Source organism: Epinephelus fuscoguttatus, linkage group LG20, assembly GCF_011397635.1.
Source record: "Epinephelus fuscoguttatus linkage group LG20, E.fuscoguttatus.final_Chr_v1".
NCBI classification, from domain to species: Eukaryota; Metazoa; Chordata; class Actinopteri; order Perciformes; family Serranidae; genus Epinephelus; species Epinephelus fuscoguttatus.
The window spans coordinates 16,528,624-16,552,228 of NC_064771.1; the positions used below are offsets into that span (position 1 = coordinate 16,528,624).

General features: G+C 40.3%; 1 protein-coding gene across 1 annotated transcript; it reads right to left on the reverse strand.

Moving 5' to 3' along the window:
• Positions 1–110: 110 nt before the first annotated feature.
• kctd5b (potassium channel tetramerization domain containing 5b) lies at positions 111–23,594 on the reverse strand. Its single transcript, XM_049562845.1, has 6 exons — positions 23,253–23,594; positions 14,640–14,748; positions 14,395–14,486; positions 14,182–14,277; positions 9,279–9,404; positions 111–3,967 (listed from the first exon to the last, which is right to left on the reverse strand). The coding sequence occupies exons 1-6, from the start codon at positions 23,472–23,474 to the stop codon at positions 3,938–3,940; spliced, it is 675 nt and encodes a 224-aa protein (XP_049418802.1). The 5' UTR covers positions 23,475–23,594; the 3' UTR covers positions 111–3,937.
• Between the last annotated feature and the right edge of the window lie 11 nt (positions 23,595–23,605).

Below are 23,605 nucleotides of genomic sequence, written 5' to 3' on the forward strand. Positions count from 1 at the left end.
TGATATTATAACCAGATTGTGTATAAAACCTTCTAAATCGAAATAAACCGTTCACACCGTCAGAGCCAAACTGTAAAGACATTGGAAAAAACACACAAACACACACATAATCAATGACAACATTTTTATTGGGTTTACCTTATGCAAGACCATATAGATCTATCCCCTTAACCTCATACTTAATTTGTACATTTTAAACATTGCATAAGATCATATAGAATAGTGATCTATGTAGTGATATGAGAACCTTATTCATCGATGTAATTGCTAGATTGAGGAAAAATGACACATTCATTCCCTCTGATTACAAGTGTGATCATCTTCAACCATGCATTACAGTGATCTGTGGCTTGAATGCAAAACAAACTGGGCACTTATAAGTATTAGGCTACAGATTTGATAAGTTTGTCCATCACATGAAATGATTATCAATGCCAAATGCTCAACCAGATGACCTGTTTGTGAAGGGCATTAAAAGGTAATGTAGCTGCTAAACGTAGAGGGGTTAAACACCTCGGATCAAAGTATATCAAATGAAGTTACAAGCAAACCAAACACAAAAACACTTTAAATCTCATTGCAGAAAGAAGTCTCAAAAGAAGACCCAAATAAACCTTTGCTCTGAGCCAACGCAGGTGAGTATCATCCTATTAAAAGTGAGTATCTCTGCCATCAGAGGGCGGAAAGCAAGATTGTCTGTAACGCTCAAGCACAGACTGCCAGGAGTGGATGGAGTATAATCAGTCAGCACGTCTGTGTGAATATCTGTCCATGTGGAGTGGGGAGTGCTAGTTGCCATTGGTGCAGTCACACAAGTCAGACTTGTGTTAACATGCGTGAGGGAGTGCAAGACAGTACATAATTGGAAGGCTTCAGAATACTATAGCAAATGTAAACATAGCCTAGCTCTGGCAGGAAATCCAGTCTACTTTGATTGAACCTCTTTGTCAAATTTTGCACTTTAAAAGCCCTTGTGTGTGTCCGTGTGTACATGTGTGTATATCTATATCAAAAAACATGCATCCATACTTGTTTCCCCGACAATATAAAAATTGTTTTAGTCAAGTGTATACGTGTACATGTGAGTAAATGGAGGTTTGTGTGTCGTTAACAAGTCTATATGTACAAAGTGTGCCAGCATTAAGAAAAGTTTACTCATCCCTGACACTAAGATCAATGTGTACAATACACATAAGACATTGGATTTTGGTCATTGGGAAAAAAAAAGGCAACACTAAATGATTATTTGTGAATGAAATATCTAACCTATCAAAACCACACATCAAACCTGAAAACAACTTTCTATAAAAAAAAAAAGTGTTCTAAAATGCAGTATTTACATTAACAACATTACAGGCTTATAAGCAATGTGCACAGTGTGTTTTTCCCACTGTAGTGCTTGTAATGCTGTGTACGAAATCTACACAATTCAAAATGCTTAGAAGAATCTATCACAATGCAGGAAAAATACATTTGTTTTGTTTTGTTTTTTTAAATGTAACAGTCAACTTCATAGCCAGCCAAGTATAGCTTTGTTATTGGTTATCAAAACATGTTCCAGGCATGTTCTCAGTGAAAGACACCATGTTCAGCATCAGCTGTTTCAAACCTAACGCAGAAATCTCTGTACAAACAATGCAAAACAGAAGTTAACATTGTCAAGGTTTTCTCATTTTTAAAGATCCAGTATAAACAACTTCCGTTCCAAGTTGTGTTTTCTATACAGTGTACAAAACGTGCAGTTTCTTTTTTCTTTAAAGAGTTAAATATTAATATTGAATTTGGATTATTTACATCAAAACAAAATCCTCTGGATATGATCAGAAAGTCCTTCACCACTGCCTTCAAACTGTTCCAGTCCACAAAACCTCCCACACCTCGAATACTTCTCCTCAGGAAAAAAAAAAAGCTCGTAAACAAACTGATCTTCCCTCAAACATAAACTAGTTAAGTACAACTCAGAAGTAGGCTTGGGCGGTACCAAGGTATACCAGGATGTTTAGAAATCCTTACAGTGTGATTTCCAATACCGTCAAAAAATACAGACGCTCCTCTTTCTGTTTAGCTCATTTTATGTAGTGCACATCATTCGCCACCAGGGGCCAGTCTCTACTGGTGAAAGAGGCAGCTGAGCTGTGGTGGGGATATCGCTACAGGACTGTAACAGCCGCAACAGTCGTGTAACTCCGTGAATTAGGGGTTCATTTTAACCAACTATAGCTGGTGTATGTTGGAAAAGTGGACTAACTGAATGACACGTTATATTTTGTTTCTGCCAAGTTTGAATGGAGTGTGTTTTACGACGAGTTAAGGCAATTAAGCTAGACTTCGTTTGATACAAGAGTAACTTGAATTCAGAAGGTGTAGTTGTATTTCTCTGTTTAATAAGGGAAGCAGGTGTAAGACTATTACCCTTCTTGACATTTTGTGAGTTTATATTGATCATTTATTAGACTGAAAAAGCTGAGAGTGCTTGCAGAGTGTAGCAAACTCCCTAGTCGAGGGGGGACATTAGCTAGCGCAGCTCACTAACGCCGTCATATACACCATACACCCAAAAGTGGACTTTCAGGGTATAAAAAAAGATATCGCTCAAGCCTACTCAGAAGTCAGTGGGGAAAAAAAACAAAACCCAAAAAAGACGCAATTGTCTTGAGGACGTTTTTCCCAACAGTAAATGGGACACTGATGTTTAAAAAATAAATCACTGTAAAACAGAACTTGCATTTTAAAACACCATTGACTGTTTTGGCCAGTTAACTTTAGACTTATGAACATGAGGAGTTAAGATCAATGTCCGAAAGGCCACATCTGCAGAAGCAGCAAAATCTTACTTTGAAGCACGTTCTGAGTGAACATGGGTGGCTTAGCATGTATGCTTATGATTTAAGTAAGCAGATTTCATGAAAATTATTTAATCCCACAGCATAAACTGGCCCTATCTGTGGGTACGTTTTACCCTGGACGCAAGATGAGTGCATGATTCCACAAGCAGCTACACAAGCAATACATTTACTTCTCAAGCAGTGTAAAACAATTAAGAAGCATCTGTCGTCGCCATATTAGCCATCGCCATATATAACTTACAGTCTATGTGAAAATGTGACTTTTATATTTCTGTTCATTACAGGTCACTTCCTCATTACCATAAAAAGCTCTGCCAGTGATAAATAACCCAACGCCCCTGTACCTGCATTACCAAACGTTTCTGTTGATACAGTTTTCATGCTGCTCTGAGAATATGATCACTCCTTTTCTGACAGTAAACACATACAGAAAAATATTTTTGAACCAAACTAATGTTTCGAATGCCTCCGTGTGTCATATCGCTGGGATCCTCATGATCACAAATCTCAGTGTAACTGTAGGAAATCTTTGGAAAACTAATTTATCATTTCCATTTCTGGGGTGTAATTTCACATTTAATAACCTAACTCTTTAAAATGCGCTGAATAAATGCACAATTCCCTTCTTAACATCACTAAACAATGATTTTGAGATTGATACTTTGTAGTTATAAAGACCATACTGATTGATCCCTTACCAGACCCTTGAGTTGGAGGATATAAGAATTAACTCAATAGATGACCCTGAGTGAATCATTGGCCTTATATGATGATGGCCATATTTTATAGCATAAAACATTTGTAGATTGCAATTCCTTAGTCTCAATTAGAAAAAAACAAAAACAAAACAAAAAAAAAAAACTTGCCGCTAATTCATAATAAAAAAAAAAAAAAGGTCCAGTTTAAACGTACAGGCACAAATTGTCAGTAAACAGACTTATTTACATCAAGAAATAAAAACGAAAATGGAGGGAAAACACAAAATAAATGCACACCCCCCCCACTTTAAATCTCCATTGTGCCAAACGTTCTTCCACAAAAGATGATATGTTAGCATCATAACACCTGGATCTCATAATACTGAGTCCTCTTCACATCCGGGAACCCCTTTCCTGAAGGATCTGCAGAGACCAACAAAAAACAAAAAGACAGAGTTAACAGAAACACATAGTACCACATGCTCTAAAAGTGATTACATTTACATGCACATGCACAAAATATTCTGGTTTTTGCCCTTATTCAAAAAGACAACATTCTTACTGAGCTGTTTACATTTCTACAGAAAACTAGTAGTCCAGTAATACTAGTGTTTACATGCAACTGTGCATACTCTGTTTCATGTACCCTAACACGTTGTTTATCGTGTCAAAACATGGACAAGTAGAACAGCTGGACCTGCTTGAGTAGTTATGTCAGAGAAGGATTTTTCACAGGTTTCGGGGGGCAGACTCAACCGTGCGCACGCAGCCTCCCTCTTTCATTCCTTAGGTCCCGATCACACAAAAAGTGTTTTAGCAGCTTTAGGCACCTTTTTTTTTTTTTTTTTTAATATAAATGGGAATTAAGCTTTTTGCTCGCGGTTTTTGCATTGCGATGCACCTAATGTTTCTGCGCTCTAGGTGCCTGGCGTTTTTGCTGGAGCAGTCTGAACTCCTCAAGTTGAAAAAACTGCAACTCAAAGCAGAAAAACACCCCAAATGATCTTGTTTTTCAGCACATTTTTCTCATGTCCAATCGGATGATTTGAGAGGCAGGTCTTCTGTGGTAGTCACAACAACAAGTTTACAGTTGGTAAACAATGGAGGAGAAACCAGTGGTAGCTAGTGGATACCCAGAGCTATAAGGCCGGATGATAGACAGCTGGTTGTCAAAATGCCATGGCCATCATGGAGGCAAAACTCCTGGACCAACTGGTGGTATTCTCCATTATCCACCCTCTTTTCTAGGGTCTCATGTGCCCACAGAGATCTCCGTTTCCTTGTGCCCAAAAAACTATTTGAGTTGAGCCCATAGTTGCTGGGCAACAATAAAAAGGCATAGCAAGCATTTTTTTTTCACTAGTGGCATTTTTTTAAAAAGCTGAATGCCACTAGTGGAAAAAACGCTTGTTGCATCTTTTTATTTTAGCTTAATTCTCATTAAAAACAATTACAAAAAGGCGCCTCTAGCTGCTAAAACACTTTCTGCATAAACAATCTTTCTAAAAAAAAAAAAAAAAAAAAAAAAAAGTTGGTTTTGACATATTCGCTCATATCAAAAGCCTGTTGAGATCCAACTTTTTCATATTTTCTAAGGTAGGTGTGTTTCTCCTTCCAACCAGAAATGTGGGTTCTCTTTTGGGCATGCATCTCTACCCTACAGCCCTGCAAACTGTTGGCGAGCTGGTTTGTGGACAAAAGATCCATGACAACGCACAGAGCTGGCTATAAACAGGCAAGATGCCGTGTGTCGCAAACTGCAAGCATATTCCGAATGTGCTGTACACATGCCCAAAGAATGCTCCTAAAACCAGATTAATACCAGCATATCCCACATCTTAATCGGAACAAGCTACATTCAGAATAAGATCTAATTCAGTATATCCAAAAGGAATGTGCTGTTTACACGAACACTATCACTTTCAGAGTCACAGTGAAATATTAATGTGCATGTAAATGTACCCATTTAGTATCAGACTCTGTAGATTCCCCTGTATTTCCATGCATAAATTCACTTCATCAGGTATTTTTTATTCTTTATTCCTGTTACAGTGCATACTTTGCCAGCCAGGAGCACTCATACATTTACTGTACGTGCTGGCTCAATCAAACACACTGAAAGGAGGCAGAGAAAAGGGAAATGCTTGAACAAATGAGGAAAATGAAGCGTTGTGCTAAAGACTATGCAGTGCTGGGTTGTGAAGCCAATTATGGGTGAGCTCAAAGCAGAGAAGCTTGTCAGCTGGGATCAACCTTGGTACTGGAAAGACATGCTGCTGAAGCTAACCTCAGCACCCTGAATGATTCTGAACGGCAGAAGACATGAAGGCTCAGGGTCTAAGGGATCATTTATGCTCAATGTTAGCTACAGAAAAAGAGACAGATGGAGCCTTCTCTCAGTACAATGGGTTTATTTTGTCTGTATTTGTGCATGTTTTCTTATAGCTTACGAAGATGACGAAGAAATTTAAATAATGGCTAAACAGAATAAAGTGGTAATATAGGGAAAAGAAATCTTTGTCCACATGTTGGGATGTATGTAATAGCCTTACAGACCAACATGGTCTAAAACTCTGCCTCCATTTAAAGGTAATATAGTATGACCTCCTCCACGTCACCTCGTTTGTTGTTGTGTGAAATGTTTGACTCTGCCTTCTAGTGCCATCTATAGGCTGTATCTATGCCATCATAAAAGACGCACGGATGTAGGAGGGCAGTGCTGTTTACAATGTTCGAAACAAATTTATTTTCACACATAAAGGGAGTATAAATGAGCCTTAACAGCGTCCCGTCTTCCCCGGGACATTAGCAAACGTGTAGGATGAACGGAGATCTAACCCAGGATGCCTTCTGGATGAAAGGAAGAAGTAAACTCGTGATGCTACACTGTAAACAACAAATCGGTGTTGAAAACAGCGAGTGGAGCGTTAGCTAATGTTAGCTGTTAGGGACTAACAGCTCACAGAAGCTGTATTATGTTACATTATGATGCATTCAAGCTCTATTTAGTAAAACTCAGTATTAGTAAATTATGTCAACGTCATGATGCGTTCAAATGTAATCTTGTAAAATTTAGTTTAGTTTCTCTTAGTTCTTTTTTTTAATATTCACAATTCTGTTATTTGTTTAAATTGCAGATTTCCCTGTTTCCCTGGCACAAAGGAGGGAATAAACAACAATAAAAGCAAAATAAATGACAGCCAAATTGTCATTTTAAACATTGGTAGTGGCCCAGAATTTCACAGTCGGTAAATTCCTCACATTAACTGCAGCAGCAATAAATTTAATTGACCTTTTAATGATTCTTTGTACTGAAAAACCTGGACTAAAATCTAATTCATGATGATAAATTAATCATTTCAGACAATTTTGATTAAGCATGTGATTATGTGTTTGAGAGCCCTACCTTTAACTGGAACAATCCAATCAGTATAAAAATGCATCACAATATACTAATTAAAGATTAAACTCAGTTCCTCATTAGGCCACTTTGTAGTAATAACAACTGTAGTAAGACAGACAGATGTATCAATAATTTGACTATGAAGTGCTGCTGTCCAAGCATCACTACAACCACTACTCCTTTTGACAATGAAATGGACAATGGGAGCGTAGTAACCCTCCCCTCACTTTAAATGTCATTGAATTAGGGACAATGAGTCAAACTGCAGCAGCTGATGATTCAGCATGCCCTCCATTAACCAAGGCTGTGAGCATGATAATAATTACAAGGGTCTGGTTTACACTACAGAAACAAATGGAGCTCTTCCCATCTGGTTCCAAACAGAGTTTCACCTGCAAAGACGTATTCAACCAGTCCCAGCAGGCACCATCTGGCTTTTGATCAAGCTTTGGCTTGTCGACTCTGAAGGCCAAAGCTGATTTTCAACCTGGGTTCAGTCACTTTGCTCCAGTTTAAGTAAATAATCAGATCAAGATGTCTTGACAGGTGTTTTCAGTAGTGTAAACTGCATCAAGGTGGCATGGGGAAAGAAGTGAGGGACAAACCAGGGAGGTGCGGTGGCGGGACTACGAGCAGTTGAGCGCTCACCAGTGAGTCATAAGTGCTCAACCCTAATCAGAGTCATTCATTTCATAATCCGTCTCTTCGTCCTCGCTCTGAGCATCATGCAGCATGCAGACAGCACAGAAGAAGACAAGAAAGGCATGTCGTAAAATCAAGGAAATGAATGGAGGTGTGAAATGTTGGAAAGGAGAACAAGAATGTGAACGCTGTGTCAGCTTTCACATTAAAAATAAAGCGGGTTAATGTTCAGAGGGGATTAACATAAACAGCTACATTTAAGCAAAACTCAAAAGAGCTGCAAAACACAAGAAAACAAGAACAGATGTTTTCCAAGGGCACCTTTAAAACCAAACGGTCTGACTCCCAACTCCTCAAATACCAACTCTTGGTCAGTGGCATTCAACATCAGATACCGACACACCGAGGCACCCTTTAGCAGCGGCATGAGATGCACTGGGTGGAGGCATTTTTTGACACTCTGAACAACTGCCGTAGTATAAAGAAGGGTGGGTGGGAGTCACAGTGGATAGGTCAAACAAACCCCTGACTTTTACCCAGGAGCCCACTGTTTGTGTCACGTGTGAGACCAGAAGTTGATAGAGTTATTTAAACCTGAGGCAGTAAACCTAAAACTGTTTTTTCAACCTAAGCTCTGAGCTTATTTTGAAATTTGAAAAGAGACTCCATGAACTTGAAAAGGGAAGTTAATGTTAATCAGTACATGTTCTAAGCGTAAATTGGCACGCTGTCCCTGAGCATCCAAAACTGACACTGGAGGGGGACCTAGAGCATCATAGTTTGACCAAGTGTTGGTATTTGACAAGTTGGAAGTGAATACATTTGCTGGAACTGATTCCAAATAAATAAAATATGCTTACTACAAAATGAAAATATAATTTTAAACTCAATTCCTTGCATAGCACATCCTGAAATGTAGTACACTCAAGGACCCAGATTGGATATAGTGCCCCTGGAAACAATCACAACGAAGTCTCTACTCTCTCTACATTCACTTGAAAGATGCACTGGTGGTGTCTAGTCTTCCTATCTGAATAAACAGTAGCATGAATACAAATTTAACGGTGTGCTGCTTCATGTGTAGTTGCCGTTAAGGAGCGGGGGCCCCGTGGGGACACGCTGATGGAGTTTGAATTCCTCAGGGCGTGCCTCCTACTTTGCTCCCGAAGAGAAAATGACAGACCTTGCCAATAGCACCACTAATCTGCAGACCTGCGCTCCCTTAATGCCCCGAGCACAGATGATACTTTTTAGAGTTTTTAATTTCAGGTCAAATCTAAATCTACACAAATCTGTGTGGTCTTGTAGCAACATCAAAGTTCATGCTTAAATCTAAAAAGGAGAGTAGTGTTCAGTTATTAAAACGTCCAAATTAATGTCTGCTTTGCTTTAGTTTATACTTTATCTTCTTCTTTTTCTCACATGAGCAGAGGCAGGCTGTTTTTACAACTGAGGGACTGAATATTCACAACGTTCTCCTTCACAGAGCTTTCTCATCAATAAACTAGGGGTGCTCTCAGTCCCCTGGTGGCATGTTCATAAATGCGATGCATTTAAAACATCCAGCACAGGCCATCATTCACAGATGTTTGCTGCAGATGGATTTTCAACTGGCCTCTCCGCACGCACACACACACACACACACACACACACACACACACACACACACACACACACACACACACTTACCTTGGCCTTCTCACTGGGCTCACTGTTTGTCCCGTATGATTGATTGTGCAGCTCCTTGGAGACTACACACAGGAACTCGGCTTGGTCTTCGTTTCCGTAGTTATAAGAGGAGCCTATGCTGACCAGCTAGAGACACGAGAGCAGAGCACAGAGGGAGAATTAGTGTTAGACTGCTGAAATACAGGCAAAAACTGGGCAACTAACAGTGGGAAAACAGTGGTAGGGAGACGTTAAAGTAACGTAAAAGAGGTTGACAACCATTCACGGAGCACACGGAGGGTCTACAGGGTTCATGCAACTCAAATTTAAGGCTCTATATATTATTTTGGACAAAACAGGACAAATGTCACTGATTAGACATAGCTCTAATCATACAGACTAAGTATGGTCTGTGTAACCATGACTTTCAGGTTTGTTTTCGAATTAATTATCTCCCATATTTGCTTATATTTAATAAAAAATATAATATGTGATACAGTGAGGACGACACATAAAGGTCCACACTGAGATCTAAAATCCAGAATGTCCTGTTAGCACTATTACATGAGACCACTAGACCAACCCACTTCAAGAAGAGATAGAATTACAGACTTAAGGGTATATAGAAATGTGAGTTTTAATCCAATACATTTTTAAAATGCAACGCAAACAGTGTTATCAGGACCTGCAATCCAAAATAAAACATTCATGAATATCATAGGGCAAACAGAAAACAAAGTCACCAAGGTAATTACACAGAAATAAAATAATTGTTGGTCCACAAAAATAAGGCAATCATTAATAAAAGAAATTGCACAAAGACGCCAAAGACAAAAAAATAAAACCAGCAGAGAGTTACTGAAAAGTGCAGGGGTTCGACCACAGGAAGCAAACATGCTGGTTGAAGAAAAATCAATGGGGAGCGGTGGATTTGACTTGATAGGACCAGGCTTGTTTCAAGTTAATATTTGGTAACAAATTAATGCCATCAAGTGTTTTAAACTACAGTATCTTCAACAAAGCAAATAAAGGAGGAAATGACAAAGTACCTGAAACACCAGGTCAGTGTTTTACGTAAGATTTGAATGTTGGTAATACCTTGACAAAGACAACGTGTGCAGGATTTTCTCCAGTGTCTTAAAAGCAATGTATATTAAAAGGTATACTATGCAGGATTTTCCTTTAAACAAATGTACAGACTCGTACAGAAGTTATTCCTCTGCTCTCTGCCTGGATTTTCCTATTTTCTTCTTATTTTCTGTATTTGGGACATTATTGGGCGTGTACCTGCACAGTGCTCAGGTGAGGTAGGAGCTTCATACAAAGGTACCAACCAGGTGCCAGGCTGTGAGCAGCAGGCATTCAAGCGACAGAGCACAGAAAAAACGCAAATAAAGCGTGCCGAAACGTGAAACCAGGGAATCCAGGGTTGACTATACGTTGACTTTTGCTGTTGAGTGCCTTTTCAACCATTATCCGACAATCCTGCATAGTATACTTTCAAGATCAATACTATCAGTACTAGATACTATGAGCTGCATTCTACAGTCTGCTTTCTATGATTTTCGTTAAGTTTGTCAACTCCTATGGAATGCTATTATAAGTCATTATCAAATAAAAAAATAAATCAATATGCCTCTTAAAAAAAAGATGGCTATTAAATAAATAAGACATTAAATATATTTTTAAGAAAAGTTCTTTTTAATAAATAAATGTGGAATTATGAAATAAAAGTCCCCAGAAATAAATAAAAAATATTTATTTATCAAACTAAATGTATTAATTTATATAATAAAAGTTATTTATATATTTAATGCCTCATTTATGCCTATGAAATAAATAAATATGGTTGTTAAATAAAGCCTGAAAATCCTGAAAAAGTACCCCTTTGGAAAATATAATTTACACTAAAAAAAAAACAACAACAACAAAAAAAAACTCTTTATCTATTTAATTAAAATGATTATTTTTTTATATGTGCATTTAAATGTATTTATATATTTAGTGGCTTATTTATTTATTCATTGGCATATTTTTTTAATTTAATACTGACTTAAATAGCATTCCTTACAACTCTTGCTTTAGGTGCATGTCTTACCAATCTACCACAAGCACTGACAGGGAACCGAGTGCATAACCCAAATTCAACCACGTCAAAACATCAGTGAAGCTACTGATTGTAACAGCAAGCAGCTTTTAGCTTTGAGCACTGAATGTGTCAGTCAGTAAAAGAACTGGTATGAGAAAATCCCACACATAGTATCTTTAATACAATAAGCATGGCACTTTGTAATTTTCCTGTTCCAAGTCATGTCAGTTTGCATACAAGACATAAAACAACACAAGAGGATAAGTAAAGGGACGAGTCTGGTGAGATCTTTAGATAAACAAACCTCATGCACACCTTGAAAAACATGAGAGAAAACAGAGCGATCCCTGTTCCTGAATAACTGCTTTTACTGCTGAATGTTAAGTGTGTGTACACTGCAGGCTACATGTATGCCGTCTGTACCCAGGTGTGCATGTTCAGACACGCATCGCCTCATTAGCCACTGCTGCCGGAGACTTGTTGTTGTTAAGCAATCTCTCTCACATTAGGCATCAAAGCAGCAAAAAAGACCAAATTATCTCAGCTAACTACCATGGATTCCACTTGTCCTGCCGCTAAAGACTCAACACCCACCAAATCCTAACTTTCTGGGTGAAATACACTTCAACAAATTGTCTATATTATGGAGTCTTAAAGACAGCAGTAGGTCATTAAAGCTCATCTACCCAAAAGACTCTCCTGGGCTAACGACCGAGCTTTAGGCTTTGCATACAGAGTGTTTCTAGGAGTTTCCCCATCTGACCTGTGTAAGGAGATTAGAGAGGTTTCAGCTCTAATGGGAGATCCAGTGATCCCTCATCTCAGAGAGATTCATTCACACATAATACACACACCAACACCCAAACGTGTGGTTTCACATTAGAAATATTAGCTTTTTGGCAGCTCCAGCTGAACACAAACTCTCATGTAAACTTGGGACTGTTCATTCTTAAAGGGACAGTTCACCCCAAAATCAAAACTACATATTTTTCCCGCAACTGTAGTGCTATCTATTAATTTAGATTATTTGATGCGAGTTGCTGAGTGTTGGAAATATCAGCCATAGATGCGGCTGCCTTCTCGTGGTGTGTGGGTCAGGGCTTTTCAAAACCTGCATCAACCCAACCTGTTAAGAGCAAATCTGTTGCACTCGACCCACAAACACAAGCATTTATCAATTACTTGAAGCCAACCCAAAAACCTTGGCTGAAAGTTTCTGGTAATGACCGTTGCTAGTAACAACTTACTTGCTGTTGTCTATATTGTATGTCATTTACTGTAAATATCACAATATAAAATGTGTTTCCTCTGTTCAAAAATACAAATACAGGAAGACAGCAAGTTCTCATCCATCTATTAAGTGGTTTCCTCTTCAGTATGATCTCGAGCGCACAGCTGAAATCTTGTGTGTTTTTATTACATGAGTGCACAGCTGATAGGTACAGCTGTTTGCTTACATGACATAAGAGAAGTGCATATTTAACGGATTCAGTGTTGATAGAGAGACGCTTACTTGCTTGCTGTCCAGGGACAGTGTAAGACCTACAGAGGGAAATATTTTTACCAAACATTATGACCAGAGAGATTTACTGATGTCGGACTTTAACAGATTTTTCTGGTCAAAACATGGATAACGGACAGCAGCACCGAAGATAAAGCTGCTTGCTGGGAGGGAGGGAGGGAGGGAGGGAGAGAGAGAGAGAGAGAGAGAGAGAGAGAGAGAAAAGGTGGAAGGTGGACTATTGCAGTATTTCTGTAAGTTGTTATTAACTTACTCAGAACACTGCTTTGTCATTTAATGACCCGTCCACCCGAAAAAAACCCGCAATATTTTCAAACAAGCCTACCCAAACTGTCCAACCCACTGTGGGTCCACAGGTTGTGGGTTGACATGCGCAGCACTGCTTTCTCTCATATACAGCGTAACTAGATGACTTATGGTGTTCAAAAAGCCAAAAAGTTGAGTCTTTCAAAAAAAATTTTTTAAGGTGCTTTGAGCACCACAAGCTGCCATCTAGTTCCGTTATTTTCAAGAGGAGGCAGACACCTCTACAGACGGTATCTCCAACACTCAGCAACTCACACCAAAACAATCTAGACTGATAAACAGCACCACAGGTGAGATGTGAGAGGTGAATCTATTTAACTTACAAGGTAGAGTACCTGCTGGGAACACAAAACAACATTTCACCTCTAAGCAACCAGTACTATGTTACAGCACAACCCCCAGAAACAGCCAAGTGGCTATATCAAAGCAGAACACAGAAAGCTGTTGACAGGCTTATAAACTGTGAATGCATTATGAATAAAAAATAGCATAATAAAACAAAATCACAGACAAGAAAAAAAAGGTGTCATGTTCTCTTAGCCTCACTGGTGAGCAAGCAGTACAAATGAACACTGAAAAGAATCAACCAAAAAAGAGACCAACAGCTATGTGTCTACTTGGAACAACAATGGCCAACGGGGTGTGTATGGACAACATAGGGACCATGCAGTGACCAGCCCGTGGACAGAAATTTGTTAGACACACCTCTCCGCTGTTGTTTGGCAAAGCAGACTCCTCTCCCTTCACCTCCCTTGACACAATCAGCAGAAACTCTGACTGGTGGGCCCGCCCGTAACCTATACTGACAAGCTGCAACAACCAATGAGAGCACAGAAGGGATGCCCGGATCATGTATGCGGACATTGAGAAAGATGTGATTTGCTGTTTGGCTTTGTAGCCATTTCCAATATTGAGGATTGGTCTTTCTGGGTCAATGTGAGCATAGCGAGGTGGGTGAAGCACATGAAAGGAGAATTGCTGCCGTGACCCTGCGGGAAGAGGTTTACCTGTTCAAACTTCCAGCCGTCAGACATGGTAGACACCATCTGTGTCAGTTCCTCCTCCTGGCACTGCAGCACCCGGTACACATGCTTCACTGGAACCTGAGAGGAGGACGAGCACATGAGAGAAATGCGATAGAAAGGGAGAGATAACACAAAATGAATGGAACAGGAGTGTCACATTTATGGAGAAATCTATTTAAAGAGAACTTTGTGTACCTGTGATGTTTTACAGTCGCGTTCCCTGATCTTATCCTTGATGAGTTTTATTAATGATGTGATGTTGTAGAATTCGGCCTCTTCTAGCACACCTACAACGGTGAAAAAGAAAGTTTTAGACAGAGGGTGAATACACGTGATCCATCCACAACAAATATTCAACTTTGTTACCATTTTGTTTCTTGTGCTACAGACAACTGTATTTAGATTTGGAAAACGTTTCATTACATATTCCAGGGACTTACCTTCCTCTGCCAAGTCCCTGTTGAGCACCAGTTTGCCATGCCTCAAGTAGTTAAGCACTGGCCCAAAGTATGTGGGGTCTCTGTCTATGAGATAGGCACCAGTTTCATCCTGAAAAGCAGAAAAGGAGGAGGTTGAGATTAGTATACTGTTTTAATCTGACTGTATTCACAGAGTTCTCAATTTGAAGAATCAGTCCAACATTTAGGAACTGTGTTTGTTTCTGCTCAATCCTACACTTAGGCTACATTCAGACAGCAAAAGCTGCCCAAATCTGATATTTTGGCTGGATCCAAATGTCCACCCTGTGGACTTGCGGACTGAGCCCTGAATTCATGTGAGTTTTACATCAATCTAGAATAATATTCATCACAATTCTGAACTGAGTGTCTTGCTGTGAGAGTCTTGTGGAGATCTGCGGACAGAGATGTCGTTAAAAACAGCCCTTGGCATCCTGATTTTTGATGAAATCTGTTTCAATAAAGCCAAACATGTCACGATCCCACCACTCATGGCTCTGACTCTGCATCCACACACACCTCCGTACAGAAGTAGCAATCATTGCTCCACAAAAAGCCATGATTTTAAAAAAAAAAAAAAAAAAAAAAAAAAAAATCACACATCTGATGGCTTCCACTGCACATCAGCTTATAAATGAAACCTGAACACTGACTTCAGCAGCCTCCGGGTTTATCTCCGTATGACAGCATGCTGTAAGTGACGTCTTTGTTATTGTTCTTTTGTGCATGCGGGTCACTTGAAACTGGAATCTGATACTGACCACATTTGAAAAATAAAGTCAACAGACAAACAAAATAAATCATATCTGAGCTATCAATACAAATTGAGCGTGAAGGCTTGCAGTGTGAACATAGCCTTAAAGAACCACCGATAGCAATTTTAATCCTATGCATCCAGTACGGGGATTGCAGGGTACACACACAGAGATGAAAGTGATTTCAAATTGTCTCAACTGAATCTTTTATTTTCCCAAACGCCAGTGTTCCTTTAAACAGAGACAATCAATGAGCGGGCATGTATTGTAATCGAATCATAATCTGTGGGGGAAAAACCTACACTGTGCATCAGTGAGTAAAGCTCAAGGGATGAGAATTATGAGGTCAGCTCCTGTGCTGATAATCTCTGCTGGGGTTGAGAGAACATGCGCACACAGAGACACACACACACGTATGACAGCTTTGGGATATCACTCCACTATTCCCATAGGCCTTGGGTTTGATCCCGATTCCTTCACAACCACTGGGTATTCCCCTATTTCTGTAAGTACTGTGATTAGGCTTTGTCTCGTGGCATAAGAGGAAGCTAAAACAATTAGAGCGGAACATAAAAAGATTTGGAACAGCAGGCTGAATCCACCAAGGGGACCAGGAGAAAGCACCTTGGCTTACAACCGACAATTAGCTCAGTCTGGTCTGTTACATAGTTGGCCTAACACATAATATGAGTCTGTTTGAACAGCTGTCTAACTACTGCAGCCAACGCTAGTTTAATACTAAAACTTGTCTAATACGACGTGACATTTACTGAGTCAAACGCACTTGACATTTTGTAAAACACTCAGCACGGAGGACAGGCCTTAAGCAAATAATGTGCTAATCCTCATATGCTACAGGATGTTTGACTTTGCATCAGTTGAGCAATATGGCTTTAAGAGCAATCTTGGCAAATTAGCAGCACTGCTGGTCGGAGCAGTATTGTCATACACAGCAGGCCAAGACCAAACTCAAACAGTCAAGTCCACAGTGAAGAACATGTGCATGTTCATAGTTACCTCGTCTTCACGGGCCCAGAGATGGATTCAACTCAAAACCCATTAATCTTTCCAATAATGAGAAAAGGTCCCAGTGCACTTTCTTTTGTAATGAATCTGAACCCTCCTGGTTGGCTGACCTCTTTTCCAATGCAAAAATATCCCACTGGAGCCCAGCGGAGCTCTATTCTGGTCTTATTGCCCTGTGTCGGTTCCTTACATTTTCATAGTCACTAAAGTTTAAGCACAAGCACAGGTGGGCCCTGCGTGGAGGAAACAGACAGGGCTGCACAGCTCACCACATTCAAACCACACTGAACATAAAAGCTTATTTTAACATAAAAGGTTCAGCTCCTACTCTTGGCCTCTACTTCTTCTTCACTGCATAGCAAAAGCTGCCAAGCACGAAATGATTCTATTTCTACCACATGGCCACCGGTATCCACTGCTTATCATTTTGCTTAAAATGAACCTGAGGGCAAATGATGCTTATTCATATTATGGATTTAACTGACATGTTTGTCTGATGAGCATCACCTGTACTTGTCTTTTCATTTCTGATAAAAATGGTGAACTTTGCATAAGGGTAGAGTTTCCCCACACCTTCATTTAGCTGTGGCGGCCCACCATGATTAAAACATCTGCCGCCACAAATAGCTTTCCTATTTTTGGACCATTCATTTGGAGCACCAATGGATATATATAGTACAACACTGTTGGAGAGGAGAGTGCACTGGGGGCAGAGACGAAGTAGCAGAACGTCAGGTGCATTCAAAATAAAACTTTACCATTCATTCTGCTGGGTCTAAAAGTTTGCTTTCACTTGCAGCAGCTGCTCCTCTCTGATCTGATCAGCTCTGAATGGCTCAACAGATCAATTATCCAACCCGCAAATGACAAACTGCTGCTGGGGAAAAAATAATTCATGGAGAGCTCCACCCGCACTGCATTGATGGACCCCCAAAAAACCCCAAATGTAGAAGGGGGACACAGAATGATACAAAGAGACACACAGGTATTTGAAAGAAAACAAATGTTTGCTGTCAGAAACACTGAGTAGTCAAATGGTTATGGCTCCTTTAGTCTCAATCCCCTTCTGGCTCTACACTATCAGCTATCCAATAACATCCAGCAACACCAACAGCTTGTTTTTTTTGAGCAAGTTTTACTTGTCTGGATCAATAAAACCTGAATCTATTAAGATGATTTGAGCCTGTATAACACTATGAAGACAATGTATAATGGTCCTTGTTAAAGACACTTTTACATGTCACAGTAGTTAAAAGCAAAGTTGTAAACAAAATTAATTACAGCCGAAATCCATGTTGATGCTTCGGTGTCAGGGTTCCTGGCATTGCGCACACTAGCTTACTGTCACACTGGGACACCTGAATAACAGAGCTGTCATTAATGTTATTATCAACACCTGTGCTCATCCTGCTGTGACGAGTCAAAACGTCTGTTATGAAAAAGGCTGACCGCTCTGTACAAATAAACTATTGTATACTACCTCAAAGCACTCCCACTCATCACTCAAAGCCTTGTGTACTCTACTCTTCTGTAAACCTTCTGCTTCCTGGCGTAATGTGCTGACAAGCCTGTTGCCGGTCCTCTGGGTGCACATGCATCTGTGGGGGACTTGGGTGACAGTGACCCAGTTCAGAGAGAGAGATGATTATGGGGGCTGTGATATGTGGGCCCATGTACACAAAGGGGACAGTGTCTTTAATTAAAAACAAAAGGCTGTGTCTCTGGGGGCCCCGGCTGGGGAGCACTGGGCAACAAGCAGAGGGGTGGGAACACTGAGGGAACAGGAGGAGGGCTGTTGGGATGTACTGTAGACGGTATGGGTGGGAATCTCCGGGCACCTCACGATTCGATTATGATTCAGAGGGCTACGATGTGATGATAAAAAATAATTTTTGATTTCTAGATTTTTTTTTGTCACTGTGTGACTGCTTGCTACTTTAAAAACAAAGCATTCTGTATTTGTAGTGTGACCCATAATAAAATAACACCTGTAGGTGCTCATGGTAACCCAATGTGCCGGCATAGTGTCCAGTGTTTGCAAACTGTAATGTGTCACTGGAAATAGTCTGCAATTCTCATACTGTTGAAAAATAAATGGTTTGCAGCCTTTTTTTCAAAGTTAACTACATTAATTAATGAATTAATTCATAACAAGGCATCTTACAGTTTCCTGCCTGTATCACAGTAACAAAATAAGGGGGGTTTGGCATGCAGTGTTGCTTTAGCATCTCCAGTAGCGTCTCTGTATTTGAGGTGAAACGGACTGAGCAGAGAGTCATTTTCTTCTTCACGGAGGTGTTTTAAATTAGTTAATATTGCAGCATGTTATGTATTGCATCAGCTGATCTCGGTAGTTTATGTTACTGCTGTCGCTGCTCCGCTCTGGTAACCTTAGGCTCTAAGTGGTGGCGTAAAAGTTTTCACAATTGTGAAAGTCTTTCACAATGCACTTGATGTTCGTCCTGCAAATTCAATTATTTACATATTAAGTTAAAACAAGCTAGCAATCGCTGCCTTTTGTGACAATAGATTACAAGTTAACTCTAGCGTGTGCAGAGATGAAGACTGTCCAAGTGCTGCACATCATGTTATTAATAAACATTCAAATCATCAATTATTGACATTTGTGAACTGGTGCCAAATCATCCATGTCCACATCGCGATGAATCTAAGAATCCATTGTTTACCCCACCCCTAGTAGACAGACAGGAAAAGAGAACAAATTAGGCAGAAATTTACTGAATTACGAAGATTGAAGCTCAGTCTGAGAAAGTTCAACTGATCTCTGTGTTGTGATGATGAACCAATCACACAATCTATGAATATTAAGATTTAAGTGAAAAGCAACAACAAACTATCTTGACAGACCCTTAATTTCCATTCATACCTTATAGAGGTTTATTAGTGAAATAAAAATGCGAAACCTACATGCGCCAACCACTTAAACCAGAGAAAACAGATGATATTAAAAATACATTGACAAGTGTCAACACCGCCCACAATAACCACCAGAAAGAGGGCAGTTCAGTGACAGTAAGGCATGACACTTGGTGTTTTGTGGTTTGGCCTTGCAAAAATATTGAAGCTGCAAAGCCTTCCGGATATACTGCAACAAGAGTCGAGTCAAAGCAGGGCTATCCATGACTGGATTTAAAGTGAAGATAGCTTAAAATTGAGGTAAACAAACGCTAATTAGAAGGGTGGGCTTCACAGCAGAGGGAAGTGTAGAGTATCAACTTTATCATTCTTCTCCTACTCACAATACATATCCTCCCACAGGAAATACCATGGTGACCCACCCTTCGAGCATTTGATGTCCAATACGGCTTTCTCCGGAAACATTAACACTGAAAGTCAATCCTCAATTCAACAAAATTTACAAGTCGCTGCATGTTTGCTTCTAAGTGCAACAATGGGTGTAGTGTACACAGCAGAATACCAATTCAAGTCAGACAGGTGTGGGTATATTTACTGCTAAATTTCTTACGAACTTTCATATACTACACCAGATGGTTACCAGTAATTATCAAAGACAAAAAGCAGGCGATAAAAAACAATTAACACTATCACGTTAAGTCATTTGCTCAGGCGAGGAATAAAAAGAATGAAAGCATTATTAAATGCTGCTCTGCCTTCACTGCAGTTGTGCCTGAGTACAAGCCCACTGCAGAAACACAGTTTAAAGATGTTGCAGTAGATCGTCTGAGTCACGTGACTGTAGCTACTTAGCCAAGTGGAAGTCTGATCCTTGTGGAGCAGGAGCCAGGAGTCCCTCTGGAGTACAAGCAGTAATGGCATAGTCAAATAGGCCTTCATCTTTTAAATAATACACACATCACATCAAGGCTTTATTACGTGGAGCTATCTCATATTTCAAGACGTTTAATGCTGTATATTTGTATGCGACTTTAACTGTTTACCAACACTGGGAGGAATTTCTCGCCTTTCGACCATTTTCATCTCTGCAAGGCAACACCATCAGTACGTTTAGCAGAACAATTTATGACAGCGCGGCGGTGCTGCAGGCAGTAAATGAACAGCTCCTTTTAAAAGTCCCCTAAAAGCTTTGCTGTCATGATGAGAGGCAGTTAAGTAGCTCCACGGCTTAGCTGGCAAGCCAGGAAATCACTGCAACCTGGAGCTTTCTCCTGGCAGAACGAGAAATGTGTACTGAAATAGAAAAAGAGGCTTGAAGTGATACAATTGGTCTCGCTGATGACTGACTTCGGTGAAAACTAAAATTCCAAATGACAACAATTTAATTTACAGTAACACATGGCTGTGATCAATTGTAAGTGACAGGCTTTTGTGAATAAAGTTGTTTTAGTCTGATAAAGCCAATAGGACCGGCCTTGAGACACACCTTTTTTGCCAATGGTACTCTGCAGTGTCCTGTTGAGCACTTACTGCAAGAAGAGAGAGCAGGAGGAGACCAAGATATCACCGTTAAATATTTACGTTGCCTCCCAGTGTGCTCAGGCATGACATACAAGCTGAATACGGCATTAAATGCGGCCATATTTTTCTCACACATGCCGTGAAGAAAACTTCTTCGGGCAGCAAATGGATATAAATATGAAAAGAATAAGATGTTGAAGGAACAAGAATCCTTTGTGATGGGGCGCTTGAAAAATTGATGCAGCTCTCAAGAGCTGGAAAGCTGCGTCTCTACTTGAGTGGTCCTGAGCTGAGTAGTTTGAGAGCAGGAGTCTACCAAAGCGATGGATGCCCAATGATGTGCAACTCTCAGCTCGTTGATTGGACAAATTTTGATAGCAATACCTGTTCATCAGCTTTCAATTAGTCACAAGTCTCACAAACCAAACAATAACTCCATCTCTCTAACATGACAGCATTCAGCAGCGTGTCAATTCTAGGAGAATTGAAAAAATAGTCTTCTTATAAATACAAGAGTATCTGCTGTTACGGCCGTGCATGTGACAGCACTTCCTCCACTTTCTCCCTCATCTACCCCAATGTGCAAAATAGGCTCCAGTCAACAACATGAATAATGCAGTTCTCCTCAAGAGTCCTGCTGAAGCACGTCAGCCTGCGTGACTGAGAACTGAACCACTCATTTCCTTGGCTGGGAAACACAATACTGCATTCGCCCAAAAAACAGAGCTCTTCACTGATCTGTTACTCTGCTGTGCTTCCTTTTCACATGCAGGGTTGTGTGATGCAAGAAAAAAAGGCCTTCTTGGCTCCGCTGCAGATAAGATAAAATCATGTAAATGTATATAGTTTGAGACACAGAAGCAAGTGAAATAATATCTAATAATGACGCATCCTTTACTGGAAGCTATCTTAAATGAGACAGCCTGCAGTAGAGAGGTACGGTAATGGCTTGAGAGTCTGATACACACTTAAGACAAGGGATTGAGATGGACTGATCCGTTGCTCATGGGAGGATAAACTGACAAAAAAGCAATCTGATTATTCAGAGATTAAGATATTTGCATGAAAATACGAGATGAGCCACGGTCTGGGCTTATCATAAAGAGGGGCAGGGGTTAAGATTAAAATGTGCAAGTGGGTGAAAACAATGAATAATGGGGCAGTAAAGTGAAAAAAAGCTGAGCATGTTACACTATGTATACAGACAGTAATACATTGTGTTTGACAGTGCCGGGGGCCTTAAAGCACACACACACACACACACACACACACACACACTGCTGTTAAAACTGGCAGATGGACAAACAGAGAGAAGCCTGCTTCTGGAGCATTGAGGCTATTCAGGCAGATGAGTGACTTCATCCCGAGCTCTCAAGTTGTCAGCAGCACCTCACCCCACTTGGCAATGACTTATGTGCTCATTAGGGCAGCCTCACCACCAGCACAGAGGCTGATTACTGCAGAGCAAACAGAGCCAAGTAACAGACTAACCTCAAGAGAAGGAGGGGGAAAAAACACAAATTGATCGAGCAATAAAGTCTCATATGTGTGCATCATTTGATGAGTTAATTATAGCACTAAGGCTTGTAGACATTACAGTCACTAGATGGGCCAGAAAAGAACTATAGATAGGCAGTGTATCAATAACAACAGCGTATAAAATTGACATTTGTTTGGAGTTATATCATGCAACAAAGCATTTAAAGTTACAACGAAATGATGCAATTTTCTGTTTGTCTGTTAAAGCTCAGTGAAATAACCCACCTCAAGTTTAGATCAAATACTACAGTATATGTATCGTCACACACAATATCGGGTTACACTATCTGCAGCGAGGTCTAACGTAGAGTATGTAACAGTAGTTTTTGTCAATACTGGAGAAGAATAAGGTTGCTGTTACTATTTGACATTTGACACCACACACCTAGAGGAGTGCAACGCAATGCAACGGCCTCAGATGGGCAAAGTTTCCAACTACTATAGCGACTTGATTTTTTTTCCACTGGAAAAGCTATGAAATAACAGTTAAAACCACATGTTACTGATGTTACAACCAGCACATTAATATAATAACAGCACTTGACAACTTCTCTTATTAAAGACGCGTATCGAGCCAGCTACACACACAAGCTAGCAGCGAGATCGTATGTCATGTGGTGACTGTCGGAATCTAGCTAGCTTAGCGTGCTAATGCTAGCTAGCCACAAAAATTCGAGTTAGCACCAAGTATGAATAAACACTGATTTTTAAAATGCTGGGGACATGTTTTGGCAAGTTGGTACACGCAGTTACGAGCCAGCCTAATTGTGAAACAATATAGTAAGCAAATATAAACGAATGTGGTGGAAAATAAAATGAAGTTAACCAACTGCGCTCCCAACTACAGCGCTAACTAGCTGACTAGCTTAGCATTTACCTTGTCGGAGTCGAGCTCGGGGTCAGCTTGGCTCAGTCTGTACAGAAATGATTTGGGATCCCGACACAGCGTCTGTCTTGTTGTTAAAAAATACGTCCCGCCGACGTTTAGCCGGATCCATTTCGATGCCCCGACACCGGCTGAAATGTTTCTCTCCGCCGGAGAATGGGCCAAACATCTCCGGTGAAGGGAGCTGCTTGTCTCGGAGCTGTTCTCTGCCATCCCTCTCCTCGTCTCCTCCGCCCTCGCCTCGGCTGTGTGAGGCTGACAGGAAATATCTAAGCTGCAGCCACTAACTTGGGAGTCCACGATTCATGCAAAGCAGAGTGCCAGCGCCTCAGCCACTCCTACCA

Excerpts from the sequence above, each read along its gene's own strand:
- kctd5b (XM_049562845.1), bottom strand. The coding sequence starts at position 23,474 with ATGGCAGAGAACAGCTCCGAGACAAGCAGCTCCCTTCACCGGAGATGT. Across the intron at positions 14,278-14,394 it reads GCGACTGTAAAACATCACAG|GTTCCAGTGAAGCATGTGTA; the intron begins GTACACAAAGTT and ends TCCTCCTCTCAG. Across the intron at positions 3,968-9,278 it reads AGCCCAGTGAGAAGGCCAAG|ATCCTTCAGGAAAGGGGTTC; the intron begins GTAAGTGTGTGT and ends TGGTCTCTGCAG.